Source organism: Takifugu flavidus, chromosome 1 (assembly GCF_003711565.1).
Source record: "Takifugu flavidus isolate HTHZ2018 chromosome 1, ASM371156v2, whole genome shotgun sequence".
Lineage (NCBI taxonomy): Eukaryota > Metazoa > Chordata > Actinopteri > Tetraodontiformes > Tetraodontidae > Takifugu > Takifugu flavidus.
The window spans coordinates 14,128,627-14,149,227 of NC_079520.1; the positions used below are offsets into that span (position 1 = coordinate 14,128,627).

At 40.4% G+C, this 20,601-nt stretch overlaps 2 protein-coding genes across 3 annotated transcripts in view; both read right to left on the reverse strand.

The window, feature by feature from the left end:
- The window catches only part of cerkl (ceramide kinase-like), a 17,478-nt gene extending 6,336 nt beyond the window's left edge, over positions 1–11,142 (reverse strand). For both annotated transcript variants that reach the window (XM_057038505.1, XM_057038498.1), the window contains exons 1-7: positions 10,856–11,142; positions 10,155–10,264; positions 7,094–7,324; positions 3,430–3,561; positions 2,767–2,830; positions 1,364–1,494; positions 1,186–1,260 (exon numbers count right to left, since the gene is read on the reverse strand). In XM_057038505.1, coding sequence (XP_056894485.1) covers positions 1,186–1,260; positions 1,364–1,494; positions 2,767–2,830; positions 3,430–3,561; positions 7,094–7,324; positions 10,155–10,264; positions 10,856–10,986 — 874 coding nt within the window. In that variant the 5' untranslated portion in view covers positions 10,987–11,142. The remainder of the gene's footprint in view (positions 1–1,185; positions 1,261–1,363; positions 1,495–2,766; positions 2,831–3,429; positions 3,562–7,093; positions 7,325–10,154; positions 10,265–10,855) is intronic.
- Positions 11,143–13,341: 2,199 nt separating this feature from the next.
- Positions 13,342–17,626, reverse strand: neurod1 (neuronal differentiation 1). Its single transcript, XM_057047408.1, has 4 exons — positions 17,476–17,626; positions 16,175–16,434; positions 14,950–15,179; positions 13,342–14,437 (listed from the first exon to the last, which is right to left on the reverse strand). The coding sequence occupies exons 2-4, from the start codon at positions 16,420–16,422 to the stop codon at positions 13,878–13,880; spliced, it is 1,038 nt and encodes a 345-aa protein (XP_056903388.1). The 5' UTR covers positions 16,423–16,434; positions 17,476–17,626; the 3' UTR covers positions 13,342–13,877.
- Between the last annotated feature and the right edge of the window lie 2,975 nt (positions 17,627–20,601).

Below are 20,601 nucleotides of genomic sequence, written 5' to 3' on the forward strand. Positions count from 1 at the left end.
ACACGCTTGTTGCTGCTGCAACTCTGAGTGATAATTCATCATTGCACATATATATGTGCATTATATAAAAAACTTTGATATATGTGCATTATAGATAGATAGATAGATAGATAGATAGATAGATAGATAGATAGATAGATAGATAGATAGATAGATAGATAGATAGATAGATAGATAGATAGATAGATAGATAGATAGATAGATAGATAGCAATTCAGTTTTCTGCTCTGCTTAGATAGATAGACAGACACACAAAGAGAGGCCATGGTCTACCAGACCAGACAAGACTCCATGTGTAGGCTCTGTGGAAACGCTCCTGAGACCAGTCCAGCACATCACAGCAGGGTGCAAGATGCTAGCAGGCAAAGCATACATGGAGCGGCATAACCAGGTGGGTGGCATAGTGTACAGGAACATCTGCACTGAGTATGGGCTGGAGGTCCCAGGGACCAGGTGGGAGACACCTCCGAAAGTGGTGGAGAACGAGCAGGCCAAGATCCTGTGGGGCTTCCAGATCCAGACTGACAAGATGGTGGTGGCCAACCAGCCTGACAAAGTGGTGGTGGATAAACACCGAAGGACAGTGGTGGTGATAGATGTAGCAATCCCGAGTGATAGCAACATCAGGAAGAAGGAACACGAGAAGCTGGAGAAGTACCAAGGGCTGAAGGAGGAGATAGAGAGAATGTGGGGCATGAAGGCAACAGTGGTCCCAGTAGATTGGGACACTAGGGGCAGTAATGCCCAACCTGAGTAGATGGCTCAGATACCAGGAACCACATCAGAGATCTCTGTCCAGAGAGCACAGTGCTAGGAACAGCTAAGATCCTGCGCAGAGTCCTCAGACTCCCGGACCTCTGGTAGAGGACCCGAGTCTGAAGGAAGGAGGCACCGTCCAGGAGGGCGAGGAAGAGTTTTGTTTTTTATATATATATATAAAATCACTGTTTGTTGTTGGGTTGTTTTCCTGGGTCGATAATTTATAATTAACCTAATGATTCAATATGAGCTTAATAGCCCCCCCCACTAAAAAAAGCTAATCTGTTTAATGCAAAAAAAAGGCATTCGGGTGCCTGATGAACTTCCCAATTTAAACAAGAAATCGCTTTAATTGCCTTGTAACAATAAATTGAATTATTAAAATAATCTTTCGTGCATTATAAGACAGGTAGGGGGAGAGCTTACCTAACACGATGTGCATGGCAGCAGTGGGTGGATCCCGCACTCCATGAACAGAACATGAAACTACGTCTGTGGAACCTGTAAAATGGACACAAACCATGTCATATATGTGTGTACGCGTGTGTGTGCGTGTGTGTGGGTATGTGCTACGTATATACATTGCATCAGCCCAGTGCCTCACCAGCAGGAATGATTCCAAGTGGCAGCGCTGGTTTCACTGGTTTCTCTGGGGAGTCAGCATCCAGCTGAGCTCTGAGCACCATAGCATGACATACCTCTGCCACTGAGCCGTCACCACCAACACACACCACTCTGAAAAACAGGTATAAAATTGTGACATATCACATTATGTCTGTATTTATTTATTTATTTTATTTTACCTACACGTTTAAATTCCTTTGTCTCCACTACATCCAGTAGAGGGTGTAATTTCTCTACAGGCCCAATACCTAAAGTTAGTATCACAAATAAGAGCTTCTTGATCGTAGCAGCCACAAACTGTATGTATCAAAACTCCAAAGCACTTATCCAATATCTTGATGAATATTCAGATAGGCATAAACTCAAGTATACGTGTATAGCTTTAATTATAATTAAATCTACATGTATTAGTTGCAGAAATTACTATAATACTAGTATGTCTGTACAAAAAGTACAATACTATGTTAATAAAGGAAAAAATTTAATTCCTTAAAAGGTCTCCATGATTTGTGCAGCACTGAAAGGTAATGTGGCTCACTATCAGACATTGTTTTTGAAGTAGACGTGAAGTAAACAGATTCTGCCCCTCCCCCTTCACGTAGATGGGATTACCTGAAGCTCCAGTCACCACGGTGACAGCCAGCCTAATTGGCAAAAGTAGGCTTCAACCAAATCCTTACCAGAGCAGCCTCATGCACACACAGACACACACACACGACTGCAGCAGCTAGCTTAGCAATCAAGCTAATCTTCCTTGAGCACATTAAGCTTTATGAGGGTTGAACACAAAAGCTGATTATGCATGTAACAAACACGCATACTTGGAAGCACACACACAGACGCGTACAAACGCAAATTATACCAGATTGCAATGAGAAGTCATAGAAGTTTGTAGAAGTTTTAGAATGATTCTCGCTAATGTGAGCTGTTAGTAATGAAATTATTTTAGTTGGACAGGTGGCCATACCTACATACCTGTGTATGTGCAACCGTGAATGTGTGTTTGTGTGTGTGCGTTTGTGTGCGTGCGTGCGTTTGTGTGTATGCCTACAAGCAGTCTGGGTCAGTGTGTTTTCATGTCAGTCTCTGACTTGGCTCGCTTTGGCCTCTTTGGAAGGAAGATGTCAAAGTTCATTTAAGCATTAAGACTGTAACATCCTGTCTTTATGATGGCCTTTTTCCACAATAGCCAATTTGAAGGCTTATAGAACATGTTGATTGGAAATCTGGCCTTCTTAAATGTGTTCCTATGACAATAATTTAATATTCACTCTGTAAATGATTGTTGCGTTAATTTTCTACATTAAAACTTCATTTTTTTATGACACAAGTGATTGATTTAAAATGAGAGAGCTGACAAATAAAGATAGAAAGAAAACGAACCCATCGTATTCATCCAGCTTGCACTCCTTCATCACCGACAGAGCGTGACCTCTCCTCTCTGTCACTGGAGAAAGGGGGACGGAGAGAGAGACAGACGAAGAGAGAGAAGGAAACAGATGGAGAGATACTGAGACAAAAACAGAATGTTCATGTATGTGTGTGGTCACATGTACCCGAGTGTGTTTTCATTGAATGCCAAAAAAAGTGGGACAATGGATATGACACCATCTGCTAAGAGGAAAGGATGGAGAGAAAAAAAGACTGGAGATGATGTCCCGAAGAAGTCAAAGAACAAAGGAATGGAAACATGACAGAAGAAGGGACATCCCAGAAAAAAAGAAAAAGTTAAAATGAGGTGATAAAACAAGCAGAAGAGAAAAGAGGAAAGGGGGAAGAGGAAAGGCACAGGTTGTCTCCCTGTTAGAACAGATGTGATTAGCCCCGCCTCCTGTATCAGGTTACCTAGCGACCAAAGACTGCCATTAACTCTGACCTTTGGACCTCTGAAACACAGATTTCACTTAGAGTTGTCTCCACTAGCTCCATTGGTCTGGCACTTTATTTTAGCACAGAGACCGGCACTAATTCATTTTCACTAATAACTCAAAAGAAAATAAATTTATACCGATTTGTATAATGAATAAAATGTTACTTCCTACTTACCGGTGATGTCCGTGCGTACGTCAGCTACCTTAAAGAGAGGCGCTACATGCTCCCTATAGATGTAAACAGCCTCCTTCTTGTGGCTGCAGGGATTGATGAACACTTTTAAGTACCTGGGTCGGCTGCTGAACGCTGTGGATGGAAACATATCGTTAAAATGAACTCTCACCTATTTTCTGATTACATTAGATCCCTATTTAACCTTCACACACTTTGTATTAACAAACAATTATTTAAAATGTGCATAAGTGTTTGTGCTGCATTTTTTTTGACACAAAATGTTTGTAACACTATTAATATATTAACTGAGCTAACCTAGGTTGCCAAAATTCACTGGTTCCAGAAAGCAGTCCTTATCAGCATCATACTTAGCAGTAACCTCATTTTTTTCTTCTCCTACTTTATTAGGTATGAACCCCCATCATCGTCATCACCTCAAGGCGTTTTTAACATGTGATGATAACCGTAATTGTGGGTTTAGCTTTGTGATCAGTAAATTGCCAGAGCTTATGCCAGCAGTCACCAAACCAGGACAGGTCGCCCATCAGGCCGTCACTCACACACTCTCCTCCATGCAGTGTAGTTTATATCGTATCATACAGCATTAAAGGTTAGGTCACATCTCTACCAACAACCGACAAGTGCGTATTTTTCATTAGACAGTATTGACTGTAAATCCCTCACACACAGACACACAGATCCCCTATACGGCTCATCATTAGGCAGATTTAGAGACTGGCATTATAAAGCCCCATGGGCCAGCACAGATCAATATACACACACACCAGTTCCATTATCCAGCTCATTACTATAATCTGCTCCCAAAAGACATGACCTCGCCCTGTTAATGACCTCACACATGCACACGGTGCTCCTGCTGCCATCCCTCCAACCCACAGCTCTGACCAGGTTATTTGGACTTCCTCCCAGTTACTTAACACCCCAACCAGCAGTTTCTAAGAGAACCCCATTATCATCAGGACTTCAAACACTCTTTGTGCACTTAAATCACGAACGTCACTGACCTGAAAGCATGCTCAAAATTGCATCGTAGATTTATGTACTTGGAGATATAAAGTCAACTGAAGCCAATGATGTTAGTGTAAAGAACGGCCAATAAACATCAAATATTCATCCTAAAGAAGTGATGTTACAAGCAACACTATACATGGTTCCACTACTGTGTATCTGTTGTGTTATTACAAACATAAATGTATTTTAAATGATGAGATATATGTATGAGATGTATGTGGATACATGCTCTGATTTCTTAGGCACACTTTAATGCACAAAACAGAACCCATATAAAGGCTATAAAGAACATTACAGTCTATGATATTCCTTATTATACAATATTATTATTATAGCAGTTTATAATTAATGTTGCACTAAGTTTGATTGTAGGCTGGCTTGAAACAGGTCTTAATTAAAAAGAAATGAACTATGGTTCATAGTGGGCTGTATTGTTGGGGAACTGGTCATTTCTGCCAAAAGATTAATTTCAGGAAGATCTGTAAATGGTACCTGGTGGTGACCTAGATGGAGTGTAGCTTCACGGCATCAGAATTCAGGTAAAGGTTGAATAGGCCTCTTTTAGACGAGGAGAGTGATTTAGTGATTTATCCTATGCTAACAAATCTCACACTGAGCACTCTCATTATGACTCTGTGTGTCCTTAGAGAAGTTCCTCAGTTATGACTACCAGCAGCTGTGATTGACAACACAATTGACCTGGGAGGAGTTGCACCAGCTCATGACCGCCTGGCCAAAATCAGGCCATTGAGTCTGAGTTCCACGACTTGTCAGTCTGGCGTGCTATTAAATCACTGCAATCAATTCATCCACTCCGTACGGAAACAGATGCTATACAGCATAACGGGGTGGCTTTTGTCACCTTGACTGCTATTCATGCTCCGCACTGCATTTTTCAGCTGTTTTAAACCGCGAATGGGACAGAATACCGTTCTGGAAACAGAATGTCTACTCCCTGCTCAGCATTGTGCGGCTGAATGTTCTGGCCTGAAGGTTAAGAAGTGTCAGTGGTGTCTGCTTTGGGGGTGGGGGTTGGGGGGGGCTGCCTGCTCCGCGAACGCTACAATTCACAAAACAATGTGCTTTTCAAGTTGATCTTTAGCTGGAAAATAGGCTTAATGTCCACGCAGCAGCAAAGCAACTGACTATGTTAACCTTCCCCTCACTGAGGCTCTGCTGTTGTGGCGTGTAAAGTCACAAAAGCCACCGCAGTTTGATGTGCAGTGTGACCACGCGAGCTGACACACGACCTGAGCCGCTCGGTCCTGTGTTTGTGTACGTGCGCCTGTGTGTAGCGCGCTACATAAGAAGGTCTGACTACTGCTGGGCCCCATGGGTAAGCTGGTTTGATGGACAGACGGACCAACAGACAGACAGGTGACCAGCGATAATGTGTCAGGCCAATGCCATGGTGACGAGATGATGGCAACCTATGTGTGGGACCTTTGACCTCCTCATTTATGAATATAACACGCAACATCTCTGTTCGAGTTGAAATCATCGCCGAAGTGAGAAAAGTGATGTGAAAAGAAGAGTCCCATACACACAAGCCTCCAACAGTTCTATTGTGTGTTAAGTGTCAGCCAGGCACCTCCCTCCACAGTGCACCTGGGAAACAGCATCTGGAAACTGTTCGCTGCAGCAACATCTACAACTATGAATATGGAAATGGAGCAATGCATCCATAATACTGTAACTAAGCAGGCGAGACCAGTACAACAGACAAACCCTGATACTTCCATCGCTTAGTCCGTTTGCTTTATCTCTTCTAAGTCAGTTTTCCTACACTGAATCAACACAATCAAAATTAAAAAACAAAGGGACAGTGTGTGAGTTAGACCTAAAATTTCTGAGCCATTCATCACAAAAAAGGTTGATTGTCAAAGGAATAATCCAGCACTTTCTGCAATTCTTCAACATATTCAAATAAGAATATTCAATTCTGATTAATTTCCAAATGAAAATATTAAATTTGTCATAAATGCAGACTTCAGATTTCTCTGGACAAACTAACAGGACTACAACCACATCAGGTTGTAAATAAAAATTCCAAATGAACCACTAAATGATGAATTAAGAAGTAAAATTACTTTAAAAATGTGTTACTGTCTTGTACTGATAACTGGCGTCTATTGATATTAACACTGATATTGAGAATTGGGTGATAATTGATAATTATTTTGGTTTTTTCCAGCCTCTCACCCAAAGTCTCCCACACCATCTGTTTTATTGAACTGCCCTCTAAACTGTAAACATTGGGTTTATTTCTCATGCCAGCATGAAGTGCTTAGAGACAGAGAACCACAATGAGTCCTGCTGAATGTGTAAGCACATGTGTAATATGTCATTTCACTTCTGTTCCAGTGGATTAGCAGATTAGCTCTATTGTGTGATTTAACTGTGACGCACATCATTAGACAGAGAGATGCTGACAGAAAACAATGAAATTACAATCACAGCAGCTAGAACTACATCTGGCAAATTACTGCACCTTCGACTTAGTGAAAGTATTAATTTGTTTGAAAAGGAATAGCAGATTAGGCTGAAGCAAGTGTCTGTGTGTGTGCGTGTGTGTGCGTGTGTGTGTGTGTGTGTGTGTGTGCGTGTGTGTGTGTGTGTGTGTGTGTGAGACCTTGAAGCTGCTCCTTTAAGGTGCTGTACCAGCGATGCGTGTGTTCTGAGGAGGAGTTATGGAGGTGCAGCGTGTCCTCCTCCAGTTTCCTCCCTCTCCTCCTACAGTAGAACAGAGCCAAACCCAAAAAGGCTCCCCCAGTCTGCTGCCCGACCGCTCGACGCCGCTTCACCTTCACCGCAAACACATCCTGAAGCAGCACCACACCGGGCTGCAGCGTGCACGGCTCACCTGCACCAACAGAAGAGTTATTAAACATCAGGGATGAAGTGTTCAACCACTTGATTCTGTCAGTTCCCCTCACTGATAGTGTGTTATTGGAAGTGACGTGAGTGAATCATAGACCCTGGAATGGTGAAGTGCTCTGAAAACAAACTGCCCTTTTAAAATTGCATTGATGGCGCCTGGAGCATCTTATTACAGTACACAAGGAGGCTTGTCTGCAGCAGTATTACACAACAGAATTAACTTCTTGGAATTATAACTAATCCACTGATCAGCAGAACACATATTTGCACCTGTCAATACATGAGTGTAATCAGAGAGGGATTGTAAAATGTGATAGATGTGATTGGTCCGTGTCAGACTAATCCTCCGAAGATAATGTCAGCGGAGCTCAGACAATACTGTCAGAATTACATAACACACATAGATAGATAGATAGATAGATAGATAGATAGATAGATAGATAGATAGATAGATAGATAGATGATAGATAGATAGATAGATAGATAGATGATAGATAGATAGACAGATAGATAGATAGATAGATATCGATCTATTAAAACTGAGGGAATAAGATTGTTCCTTTGACTATTTTTGTGAAAACCACCAAAATACTGTTTATGGACCTTTTATTTGCATCTTCAACAATCTTGGTCCCTTTTGGGCACACGTGTAAAAAATATTTAGGTTTCTTGCTGGTAAGACTATACAATGTCTATTTAGCATGTGTGTTGAATAAGCGAATATCAAAACTATAGAACAAGATCTCTATAACAGGTGACAAACTGCTGGGTAATTGATCGTGACAAGTAAAAAATCAAAAAAATAAGCTACAAAGAAAAGATAAAAAAAAGACTGACAGTAGATATTGAACAACTCTGAGCACCTCAGAGGGGATGTACCAACAGGAAACAGAGCTGATTAAGTCCCCTCCTGTCTCCCTTAAATCCTGCTCCGTGCTGATTTTGAATACCAAATACCCCCAAACCACCCATCCCTCTTCAACCCAGAAAGGCCAGCCTCCATGTCAGGGCAACAGTATGACACTCCATACTGATGTGACTTTCTCTGCCCACTGACTTCATCCCATATTATGTATATTAGACCTTCTATTTAACATATGAAAACCTACATGAAAATGCACATAAATAGATGATGATGAGAATCTATGCATTGTTCATTAATTGTTGCTTGGAAAGCAAAATAATAGCATTTCATTTGTGTAAAAATACACAAAAAAAGGCCAAGTGATATCAATATGATTTGCTGAAATTTAAAGGACAGAATGGAAGTTCTTCCGTCTCACGGAATCTATCTAATGTGATTCGATGACACACACAGAGTCACAGCGCTCACACACAGTGAGAGCGTATTTCAAGTCACAGGTGTGCTGGATGGTTCCAGATGGTGGTACGTTTCCCATCATGCCCTTGATGACCCACTGTGCACACAGGCACATAAACACACAAACTTATACGATGACACAAAAATAAAAAAAAAATCTAAAACTCACAAAAGCAAACACACACACACACAGTGGCAGTCCGGTCCCGTGGTGACCAGGCCATGTGGCTCGCTGTGGGAATTATGGATCCTAATTTACAAACACACATGCACGCCCGTGCGCATGCACGCACACACACGTCATGTTACTACTCACTACCGTCACCACTACTTGTTTTAAAAATCTAGCCAAATCAGGGCAGTAAAATTATGTTCATTTTACTTGTCATTGTTGTTCTTGCCTTTATTTAAATGAGTCATCACTCACAGTGTTGGGTTTTGGATTTGGTCCTCAATGGGAAAACCTACTGAAGTAAAACTGTGTGATTAAATCTTTCCAATTTATTTTAATGAAAGACAATTTTATAAGACAAAGTGCTGCCTCATTCTCACTAAGCTACTCTTGAATTTTGGAGCCCTAACCTGAGTGAGCCCTATAAAGATTTAATGGGTAAATTTATTAATATAAAGCCTGATATCACCTGAAATTTGACATACAATCTGCCATTGCAGACAGGCATCAAAAGGTGATGAAGGTGGATCAAGATTATGTCTCCCATAGAGTTTATGTTTTATGATGCAAATGATTTTTGAATGTGCATACAACAGGAAAAAAGTCATTTTCCATTTATCCATGTGTGTGTGTGTGTGTGTGTGTGTGTGTGTGTTTGTGTGTGTGTGTGTGTGTGTGTGTTTGTGTGTGCGTGTACGTGTTTTAATCTGTTCACACTGAGAGACACTAATAACCCCCCATAGACTGAACCAACTGTTCGATACTACTGCCAACTCACGGATATATACACATAGAATGTTGGCTTAATGATATTAGCTTGGATGAAATACAACAAAACAGATTGACTCACAGTCAACATGCACACACATAAGATTTTGGAGTATACTTGTTTATTTCAAGTTCAATAACCTTGACTAACAATGTTTCAAAGGTTTTAGGTGCATGTACCTCAATACTACAACTATATTGGGTTAGATTTGACAGTGATGTCCTCAAAAATAGCTGTTGTGTTAAGGGTCATGAGAATGTGCACACATTTAAGCTTTTCATGCAGATTATGTGATGTAAATTCTGCCTGAATACAGGCAGATAAATATGTCACAGAGGTAACTCCTTCCATGACTGGCTACTGGTGCGAAGATACTATCTAAAAATGTATAAAAATGTAATATGGTATGTAGATATTTTGAGTTTATGTGGCTGTGCTAATTATGTTAACTGTGCTTTTCGTCAGCTGAATGTTGAATATTTATTGTTTCTAATGAGACAATAAAAATTGAAATATGTAAATATGTGTGTGCGTTTGCATGTGTGTGTCACCTGTTGGGGTCTCTGGAACGATGGGGGTCCAGGTTAGTCTGGTTCGGGTGAGCAAGACATCATGACTCTTTTTCCCCAGTTTGAAGATCCCTCGCAGGAGAACACAATCGCTATATGGAAACATACATTAATAAATATATCACAAAACAGTTAGCTGCCTATGCTTTGTATGTGTTAAGGTTTTAAATTACATACCCATATTGATAATATAAGTGACTCACAAATTAATAGGTGGCCTCAGTGATATAAATGATCACTTAAATATATATTTACACGCATGCTGACATAGATTAAAATATATATCATATCTGTGTAATCTGCCAAGCTAGTTCAAGTGCACATTTATTCTGAGGACAATCCTCTAATTTAGACATATTAATAGTATAACAGGCCAGTGACAACGAGATAACCTACATTACTTCTTAAATATCCAATCAGAAATGAAACTATTGTTGAATAAAATCTTACAGTGGGCAAAGTGATGAGCTGATGCCGCCATAATGGCAACAAATTAGACCTAGAGTATTTGTTGTCGTGCTTTTATTTTGAAATCCTCTAGCTGTGCTGACTTGGGACTATTAGATAGAATTTAAAATATATCCAAAAAGGTCCTTGTCCAATGATGTATAGGGTTAGTATAAAATAACCAGGGCTCTGGAAAACACGTGTAGAGCATTTGAAAGAAACTTTTTTACAAACACCTCTGGTTCTCTTCCTCCAGCACCTGCGGCTCCTCTTCCCTCCGCTTCTCCTTCTTCCTTCTACTCCGTTTCTGTACCTTCTTCGCGCTGCCTCCATCCTCGCCTTGTAGCTCCTCCTCAGGTTCCGCCATGTTTGCCAAATTGCTCAACGAAACATCAAGTAAAACAACGAAACTCGTGTTGTTTTCTATCTGGTAAACATAACAGAACACAGGACAGATAATTACGCACTAAGCTGATCACCACGGGCAGGTTACGGTTTGTTTCCGGGTTCCGTCGCTATGGTGACAAGCGCCAGCTTACTCTATTCGGGCACGCGGAAGGTCGTTCGTGTACGCGTGAACATCTGTCCTTTCTTCGTCTTTTAAATGCCAATCATGTTACATTTACACAAATACTCTACTTAATTGGGAATGTGATTGTCTGCAGGTCCAACAGTGCAGCTAAATGTTAAGATTAAAAAAAATTCTTGTGTCATTAACTGCAAAGCCTAATTGTGTGGCAAAATTAAGTAGCCAATTCAACAACATCAAACCACCACATTCAAGACTGTTCTACAATAGAATCAAAAGTGGTCGTACTTCAGACATTTAGCGTAGTTACCTATTTTTTAAAATCAATATTATATAAAATACCAATGATGATAACTCATATCTAATTAATACATCATTGCGTGGAGTTTTGTATTTCTTATTGCTGTTGGTATATAATTGTAAAGTGATAACTACCAACCAAATGGGGCACCCTGGCTAAAACATAAAGACCGTTGTCCACCAAGTTAGCAGATGGCTGCGTTTAGGCTGGCGTGATCAGCCAACAGGATGAAACACAACACCCCTCTCCCAAAAAATAAAACCACTGTTACCAAAGGAGTGATTTTTAGAAATTAACAGCCTTTAATATTTAACAAGAAATTTCCTTAATGAAGAATTAGCTAGGGGAAACAAATCTTTTTGGTTTGAGATATTTTTTGGTATTGTAGTATCTGGATTCATATTTATCATTTTAATAGTGGGCCCATTTCAACCATGATGCTAAATGGTGGGATATGGCCACCATATTGTCCCTGTTGACTTTTATGCACACACACACACACACACACACACACACACACACACACACACACACACACACACACACACACAGTAGGAGAGCAGCAGAAATTGAGGGGCTCTCATGCATAAACAAGATAATTTTCATAAATTAAAATTTTGCCTGCAGAATGAACATCTGTGTCCTTCACACACACACAGACACTGAGAGTAATTGGGGTTTATCTCTCAGACACTGTGATAATGTGGTTAACATGTTAACAAGGTTTGCTCTGTGAAGGGATATGTGTTTTCTGCTGATGGTTTTAATCAAACTTTAAGTCTTTATGCTCCACTTCCTATAATATTGTGTCACAAAACAGTAGATCTCTAAGAAACCTCTGTCTTGTTTTTTCGAGCTTAGAGGGATATGGTTGTCCTTTGGTGTAACATCAAAACCACTACATGGCTTTTCCCAATATTTATTTGTGTTTTTAGTCAAGAGGGTTGAGAATGAAGACTAAGAATCACAACCAACTTCCCATGAAATATATTCTACAATTGTTAGGCTCTATTGGCGTAACCTATTTTGGCTCAATCAGCTATTTAGTTATTTGTTTAGTCACAGCTGAGCACTGAGCCTCAGTGGTTAGAACTGTCTCCATCACAAGAGGAATAGGCTAAAAATTAGTTGAGTTGCCTTGTCTGTAGTTTTTCTTCCCAACACCATGATGATGATGGGGTGCATATATAGCGCTTTGTTTAGAGAGATATAAGTTAGCCTTCTGAGTGAAGGCAAGCTACCTGGGCAGATTATGATCCTGAGCAAAGGGTCAGGGGTCGCGGATCTGTTAAACTGACTCAGAGATCATCAGTGGAGGAGCTCCTGGTGGCAGAGACCCAGATGTTCTTGTTGGTGAGTCTGCCGTCTTAAACTGTTCAAATGGTTTAAAGATGCAGCAGCTTTATTGGGATATGACTGTATGTATATTGTTTTAGTTTAAATGAATTAACTGAATTATCAACCTGGGATAAATAAACCATGATTTCTGGAATAATTTCACTATACTGGAAATTCTTATTTTAGTCTTTTTTTATATGTCTCATTGCCAAGATTTTCTGACAAATAATAAAAATTTGTTGCCCCCTAAAAATTGCTAAAACTAATTTTCTCTATTCTCCCTGCATGAAGATGGAAACGACACCATGATACAAGCTCTGGGCTCAACTCACTGAACTTATCAACATATGAAAGAGAGGGCTGTAGCCATTAAGCTGCCATTTGGATAACCACCTGCAGCTCCATTTCAAATGCATAAACAAGGCATTTCCTATCATCTGGTCTGGTATTTCAGCGTACATGCATTAGAAAATAATGGGCATGGATCAGACCTAAACAAAGATGCACTGTCTTGCTGTGTTGCCACTGACAGATGAATCACAGTTTGTAATTGATGGCTTTTATAAACATCTATATTTATAAAACATGAATTACAAGAAATGTTGACAGAAAGCTACAGAAACAGGTTTTAAAAAGCAAAACATAAAAAAATACGTGAAAAATATGACCACTTCAGCCCAATACTGGCTTAACGTTACCTTAACATACTAACCCAAAAATAGAGAAATCTTTTCATTTAACATTTGAATTATCATAGGAGCATAGCTCAGTTTGGGTTTTTGTTACAAAATTGCATAGTTTTTAATGATTATTGCTGATTTCATATGATACTATAAACAGCAGTAGTATATTAAGGGATCATTTGCTGCAGGATAAAGCACTACAAAGAGTTATTACATCATCTGCGTGATGTCATCACAACCATCTCTGATGTCATGACCGCACAGAGGTATTCTACAGCCTGATGCAGACATAAACATGGAAAGATGGAAAGAAAGACAGCATATAAAACAAAAGAAATACACAAAACGTTTCCTCAATGGGCATTTTTCCCCTTGTCATGGTTCACTGTCCGTTATTTGCCGCTTCCTCAGGAATCATGGAAAATGCCATTTAGCTGAGCATTCATTAGCCGCTCATGGTGTGAGTGTCCATCAAAACCCATTAGGGTGTCCACCTGCACTTCACTGCACCGTGGATTGGCCCCCCCACCCCCATATAGGGCAGCATGTCCTGCTGGTCCCCCTCCCCCGTAGTGTACACTGAAGGAGAAACTTTTGTCATAGTCGGCAACGGCAACAGCTTCTTGCTTGAAAGATGAGAAGTTCCCGTTGATGCTGAGTGGTGGGCTCAGCGGGGGGTCAAACGCCGGGCCATCGGACATCAATACGCTGTCAAAAAAGGGCTCCAGTGTGCCATAGGACTGACCCTTGACCTGATGGAAGATGTGGGAGGGCTCCATGGTACCATAGGGTGGGCTGGGCAGCCCAGCTGTGAGCCCAGGACTCTGGAAGGGGAAATGTCCCGGGTAAGCAACGGCACCCGCTGAAGGAAGATGAGCGGGAAGGTCAGGCGTCTGTTCTGGCAAGAAAGTCCGAGGATTCAGCTGTAGGCAGCCCGCCACTAGGTTGGTAGTTGGCTGCGATAGACCTGAGAATGAGGAGGAAACAGCGGTAAATAGTGTAATAGACTTATTTCAACAGAGGCTATATGAATTGTAAGTTGTAATTAATTGAATTGTTAATTTAATCGCTGTTAAGAAACTGGGGAATGACATTAACTCTCTGCTGATGATGTATTCATGTTCTTTGTACTTTTTTATTGTGTAATTATACACTGGGTAATAAAATGTTATTTAATTTAAATGTGTGGTACCCTGGACATTTTACGACATTTTACTTTTACCATTAAATTCTGCTAGAAATAATGAAATGTGGTTAAATTTAAAGCAATAACTCTGATAATTGTATTTACAGAGCTCTTTTTTGTTATTTTAGTGAACTAGAAGTCTATGACTAGAATGCTAAAATTACTACACCTTAAGGAAACACTCAAATGTTTATCATGTGTGTAAGGCTGCGTGCTACTGCCTCTTGTTTATTATGGGTTTTATATCACTTTTAATCACAATAATAGGATTTTAAAGTGAAGGAGATTCTGACCTTTGCAGAGTACCTGGACAAAGCTCATAAGGTCAGGAGCTTTGCCCGAGCGCAGGATCTCGCTCAAGGCCCAGATGTAGTTCTTTGCTAGGCGCAGTGTCTCTATCTTTGACAGTTTCTGTGTTTTGGAGTAACAAGGGACGACCTTCCGCAGACTCTCCAGAGCATCATTTAACCCATGCATGCGGTTCCTCTCCCGGGCGTTCGCTTTCATTCGACGGACCTTAAACCTGAGGAAACAGAACGTTTTACAATCATATCTGTAAACTGTTAATGTTGGTCATCTGCGTGTAAAATCATGTGAGCAAATGGTTTAACCTTTGTCTTAACGTTAGTACTGAAATTGTTTACACAGTTGTGCAGTAAATACCTGAGCCAGAGGGAGACTGCTAAATAAGATTATCAATGAACTGCACTGAGAAACAGTAAAGATTTTTAACTATACGGCAAACTATTAAAATATAGATTCACTTAAAACGAATAAAAAATGAAAAACGTTCTTAGATCATTTGCACAAATTAGCTTGTAATTTAATCAAATTCTACACGATATTTCACATTAAAAAGTATAGATATCAGAGAAAGATAATCGAAAAGAGACTTAAAAATTAAATAAAAAAACTAAGAGAAGAAATAGATCCCTCACCTCTCTTTGATTGGCTCAAGTAAAACAATACTTGAAAATACCCTAACGGAACAAAACATCAAGATCCAGTGTGTCATGCTTTTTAGCATCTACTGGTCAGAATAAAAACTAAAGATGTCATTAAAAAATGTTATTAAAAGGGTCATTTTCCAGAATATTGGACAACCCGAATTTTGCATTTTTCCATAAACGCACCTGCAAATTACTTTTTTCATATTGAATGAGTTGATTAATAAAAGAAAAGATAAAAGTTAGGACTGTAATCTGTTTATCCATTCTGAGCTTCTGCAGACACGGGAGACAACGGTGGCTCCACATCAGTGAGTATAGAAAGATCTTAAACATAGCTAAATGAAAATGTGGTCATTATGATATTAGATTTTTGATAGTAGATTGTTACATTTGTCACCCACTTGGCTTCTCTTTAGTGTACAGTCAGTTCCGGATGTTCTGATGATCCCACATATAGAGTATATAGTAATGTTTTTACTGCCCCCTGCAGGACACTCTCCGTCTCTATACATTTTGGATCAGGTGGTAGAAAACTGCAAAAGGTTTTTATTGAACCAGGATGCGTTACCTCTGTAGGCGTGCTTTTGTCATCTTCTTCTTCTTTGGCCCGCGCCTCTTGGGTTTGTTCTCACTGTCCTCCTCCTCTTCTTCCTCCTCCTCCTCTTCCTCATCGTCCTCCTCTTCCTCTTCCAGTTGGTGGAGGTGATCCTCCTCCTCCTCCTCCTCTCCGCCTCCTCTTCCCCTCTCCGTGTCTCCGCCTGTGGGCTGCTCCTCTGACGCCACTGACACCTGATCCTCCCGCACAGATCTGGTCATGATGCTGATTCTCTGTTGATTAAACAAAAGCATCATATAGATATGTATGTGGAAAACACATGACGAACTGAACCAATTTAATTCAAGTCCTATTTTGACATTTGATAATTAATGAATAAAAGCCTCGTCCTTTTTGCACATTTAGACATTTTCCTCAGTTTGAAAATAGGATTACCGAAATCATTTCACACAGCGATTAAACCATGTAGACTTAATCCCAAAAGGGATGCTTTAATCTAGACAATAGGCTGCCAGATAAATAAAGCCAATGTTTTTTTTAATCTAAAATTTCACGTAGAAGTCTATTGTGTATTATTTATGTTCTTTATAACGGAAAAAGTCCATATATTTTGTGCATACATTTATTTGCTGTGGTGAAATTACAGGACCGATACCATGAGGTCCCTTAGAGTTTAGTAGGAGTTTGGAGATGTTTTTTCCTTTTAGAATTAGTTATTTATTTGAAAAGAAAGGAGATCTAGGACACAAACGGAAATATAATTTAAAAGTATTTAGCACATGAATTAACATCAGACAAACAAAGTGAATCAGTAGAAAATGTAGGAGAAAATGTGTTAAATGTAAAAATAAATTGCGTTCCAACATCGGAAGGATAATGTCGCTTCAACCAATATGGGATCATCGCGGGTCGACGGGTGAACAACTGGAGTGACACTTTTTGTAACTTAAAAATATATTTACAAGAAAATATCGGATGAGTAAAATGTAATTGTTATTTTAATGTTTTCATCCAAAGCTGTGGTGGCGCGTATGAAGACTGTATCCGATAATCTCAAGGTTAAGAATTTGTGAAACAAAGAATTTCACCCAAAATGTAAGAACTCTTCCAAAAGAGAATAATTTGGGGTTGTTTAGTTATTTATTGTGATTTAATTATAAGGACATGTGGATAAATTATTTTACGATGTTAGTCCTATTATACTTGCAGGTTAAGTGATGTTGAGCTTCAGCTTGTGATTTAGCTTAAGTTTTTTATTTTGGTGGAGGTCAAAAAGATTTTTTACGAATGAGGAAAATAAGATTGAAGCCTACCTGTTGTAGCTGTGCCGTTATCAGTCAGACACGCGCATCCCGTGCGTCAATTTGCAGAATGCGCTGAGATGTCCGAGGTGTGCGGTTGTGGGTGGGAGAGAGAGCGGTGATGCTTTTATATGACACACGCGGGGACACATACATGCACGCACACACACACGCACGCAGACGGAAGGGATGGAGAACTTAGCAAGGAATCCCCGCCCATTCAGCATCCACCATATGGTCGGTGAGTCACGGCCGGGAGGGATAGGGATGTGCGCGTGCGTGCGTGCGTGCGTGCGTGTGCGAATACTCACGCATTACATCGACTCAGCTCAGACGGGGTCACGTGACAAATCTTCCATTTGTATCAGCAGTCTCCTCCCCCATCTTTTTCAATTATAGTTGACCCACATGCACGCATGCGCACATCGAAGTTACACCTGGACCGTTTCTTGATTACAGGCTATTTATATGACCCTATAGTTGAAAGGAGATTAAAATAACATGGACAACAAAAATGGTAGTGATAATAATGATTCTAGGATTAATGAAAGGAAGAAGGCGCGGGATTTAGATTACCGTAATAATGCACTTTACAAGTTATTAAACAGCTTTAATGGCATTTCTTGATTATGCAATATGGTGTGTTTTATTGAAAATTTAAATCATCCTTTTAATGTCTTTTTACTTTTCTTTTTGTTGTTGTGCTGCTGTAATTAACATTTTATTCTGCATTCTTAAATCCCGGCTTTTAAAAAATGTGATGTATTTAAAGAACAAAATTGACCTGGATGGAAACAGTCCATCCCATCCATAAAATCAACATGCTCAGCCCAACTTTTACAGTACCAGTCGACTGGAAACAGCAGACTTTGGACCATGGACCTCTGGTGAAGAGGTTGATATGGGGGCGATAAAGCTGTTTCTAGGCTGTTACCAGGCAACTTAATGGAGCATTTCTGTCTGTTGCTCAGAGTGGACCATCTGACAGCCAGGCTAATGGTTAACACAGAATCAATCTTCTGATGTTCCCTTCAGGATTCATGCAAGACCATCATGCTGGGTGCAGTGTTCATCAATGTTTATGCCACTTTTCTATTATGTTAAATGTCATTATTGACTTAAATAGCAAAACACACACACACACACACACACACACACACAAATATCTGTGGTTCCAAAAAGTTCAGTTATGACCAAACTGTGAGTCAAAAACACAATAAGATTCCATTCGTCATTTGATAAATGAAACAGTTTTAAGCAGTCATCAGCTATTTTTATTCCGAAGTTTGAACGGTTTGATTGAAATAATTGGACCAACATATCCAACACCATCAGTGTGACTGTGACAGACCTCTATCTAGTGGCCAACGCCGGTACTGCGTGTTTTCTTTCTTTCATGGTAAAGCCAGAAGTACTAAAATTCTTCTAAAATAATTATACTAAAAATCAAAAATTTAAGAAGTGCTCGGAAAAAAATCGTAAACCCACCATGTAAAGATAATAAATTAAAACTAACTGGTGTCAACCTTTCTGGAGCATATTCTTTCTTTGGTCTTTGCCCACAGTCCCCACAGTTTGAAAATGAAGAGATGTCATTTGAACATTGAATATTAAAAGATCTTATACCTACATTTTTAAAACCCTTCTTTTGACCTACAAGGTCCTCAGAGGCCTAGCTCCAGCCTACCTGGAGGAGCTAGTGATACCTTACCAGCCCAATAGACCGCTCTGCTCTCAGAATGCTGGTCTACTTGTGGTTCCCAGAGTTTCTAGGAGTAGAATGGGGGGGCCGAGCATTTAGCTACCAGGCCCCCCTGCTATGGAACCAGCTCCCTGTCCAGGTACGGGAGGCTGACTCCATCGCTACTTTTAAGATCAGACTTAAAACCTACCTCTTTGAAAAAGCTTATTGTTACTAATTCAGTAGTTCCAGTTACTATCATACACAGACAGATTATCATACTTAGGGGGTCGTCTAATCATTAGGTAACATCTTACTATGCTGCTATAGGCCAAGGCTGCCGGGGTCCAGAAACATGATCACCTGACAGGCCTCTGTCACCCCACTGGGTCATGGTTTCCTCTCCTCTCCTTTCCTCTCCTTTCCTCCTCCTCATCAAGCAGACTACCGGTAGTTATGATGATTCCTGTGTAGTTGTGCCCCCCCCCCCCCCATTCATTTACAGGTATCGCCGACATCGGAGCTGCTTGATGACCTCCGGCCCCGCTGACCCACTGTATAAATAGTGTATTTTTGTATGTGACATCTCTCCTCTCCTCCTCTCCTCCCCTCTCCTTCTCCTCTCCTCTCCTCTCCTCTCCTCTCCTCTCCTCTCCTCTCCTCTCCTCTCCCTCCTCTCCTCTCTGCCCAGCCCCCCCATCAGCAGGAGGGTCCCCCTACATGAGCCTGGTCCTGCTCAAGGTTTTTTCCTGTTAAAGGGGAGTTTTCCCTTGCCACTGTCGCTTGTCTGGGGTCAGGCCCTGGGATTCTGGAAAGCGCCTTGAAACAATATTGATTGTAAAAGACGCTATATAAATAAAGATTTATTGATTGACATGGTTAAAAAAAACACCTCAAAGACAAAGACAAAATATTAACATTTCTCTTGTAACATGTGTTATATCCAATGCAAATTGGGATTCTTGCTCAAGGACATGTAAACATGTCGACTCCTCCAGCCTGGGACTCACAAGCATTTCTCAGCCCCTGATATTTTTCCAGGTTTGTGTGTTCCTTTTTTTCTGACTCTGCCATCACTTGAGAATGGCACATCATATACACATACAGGCCTCATCTGCCTATAACAACACCAATGCAATCACCATTGCCTATTTATCTCTCTGTCTCCCTCTCTCTGTCTATCTGTGTGTGTGTGTGTGTGTGTGTGTGTGTGTGTGTGTGTGTGTGTGTGTCCCTCTCTCTCTCTCCTTCTGTTTCTTATTCTCTCTCTTATTCTCTCTTTGTCTGACTATATATAGTGTGGACAGGACTGATGAACACTAAAAGATGACAGCCTCAAACCCTATCAGTTCCAAGAGGAAGAGCAGCACAGGAAGGCTGGAACTCTGTCTAAAATCTCTATGGTGCATGTGTTATGCCCTATCCTGTTTAACTCAGAGTTTTTTATATATTTTCCA

What these genes read in the sequence shown, in the direction of transcription:
- neurod1 (XM_057047408.1), bottom strand. Translation starts at nt 16,422, where the DNA reads ATGACCAGATCTGTGCGGGAGGATCAGGTGTCAGTGGCGTCAGAGGAG. An exon ending in ACAAAAGCACGCCTACAGAG is followed by an intron (nt 15,180 to 16,174) that starts GTAACGCATCCT and finishes CTGTTTCCTCAG; the next exon opens with GTTTAAGGTCCGTCGAATGA. An exon ending in TGTCCAGGTACTCTGCAAAG is followed by an intron (nt 14,438 to 14,949) that starts GTCAGAATCTCC and finishes CCTCATTCTCAG; the next exon opens with GTCTATCGCAGCCAACTACC.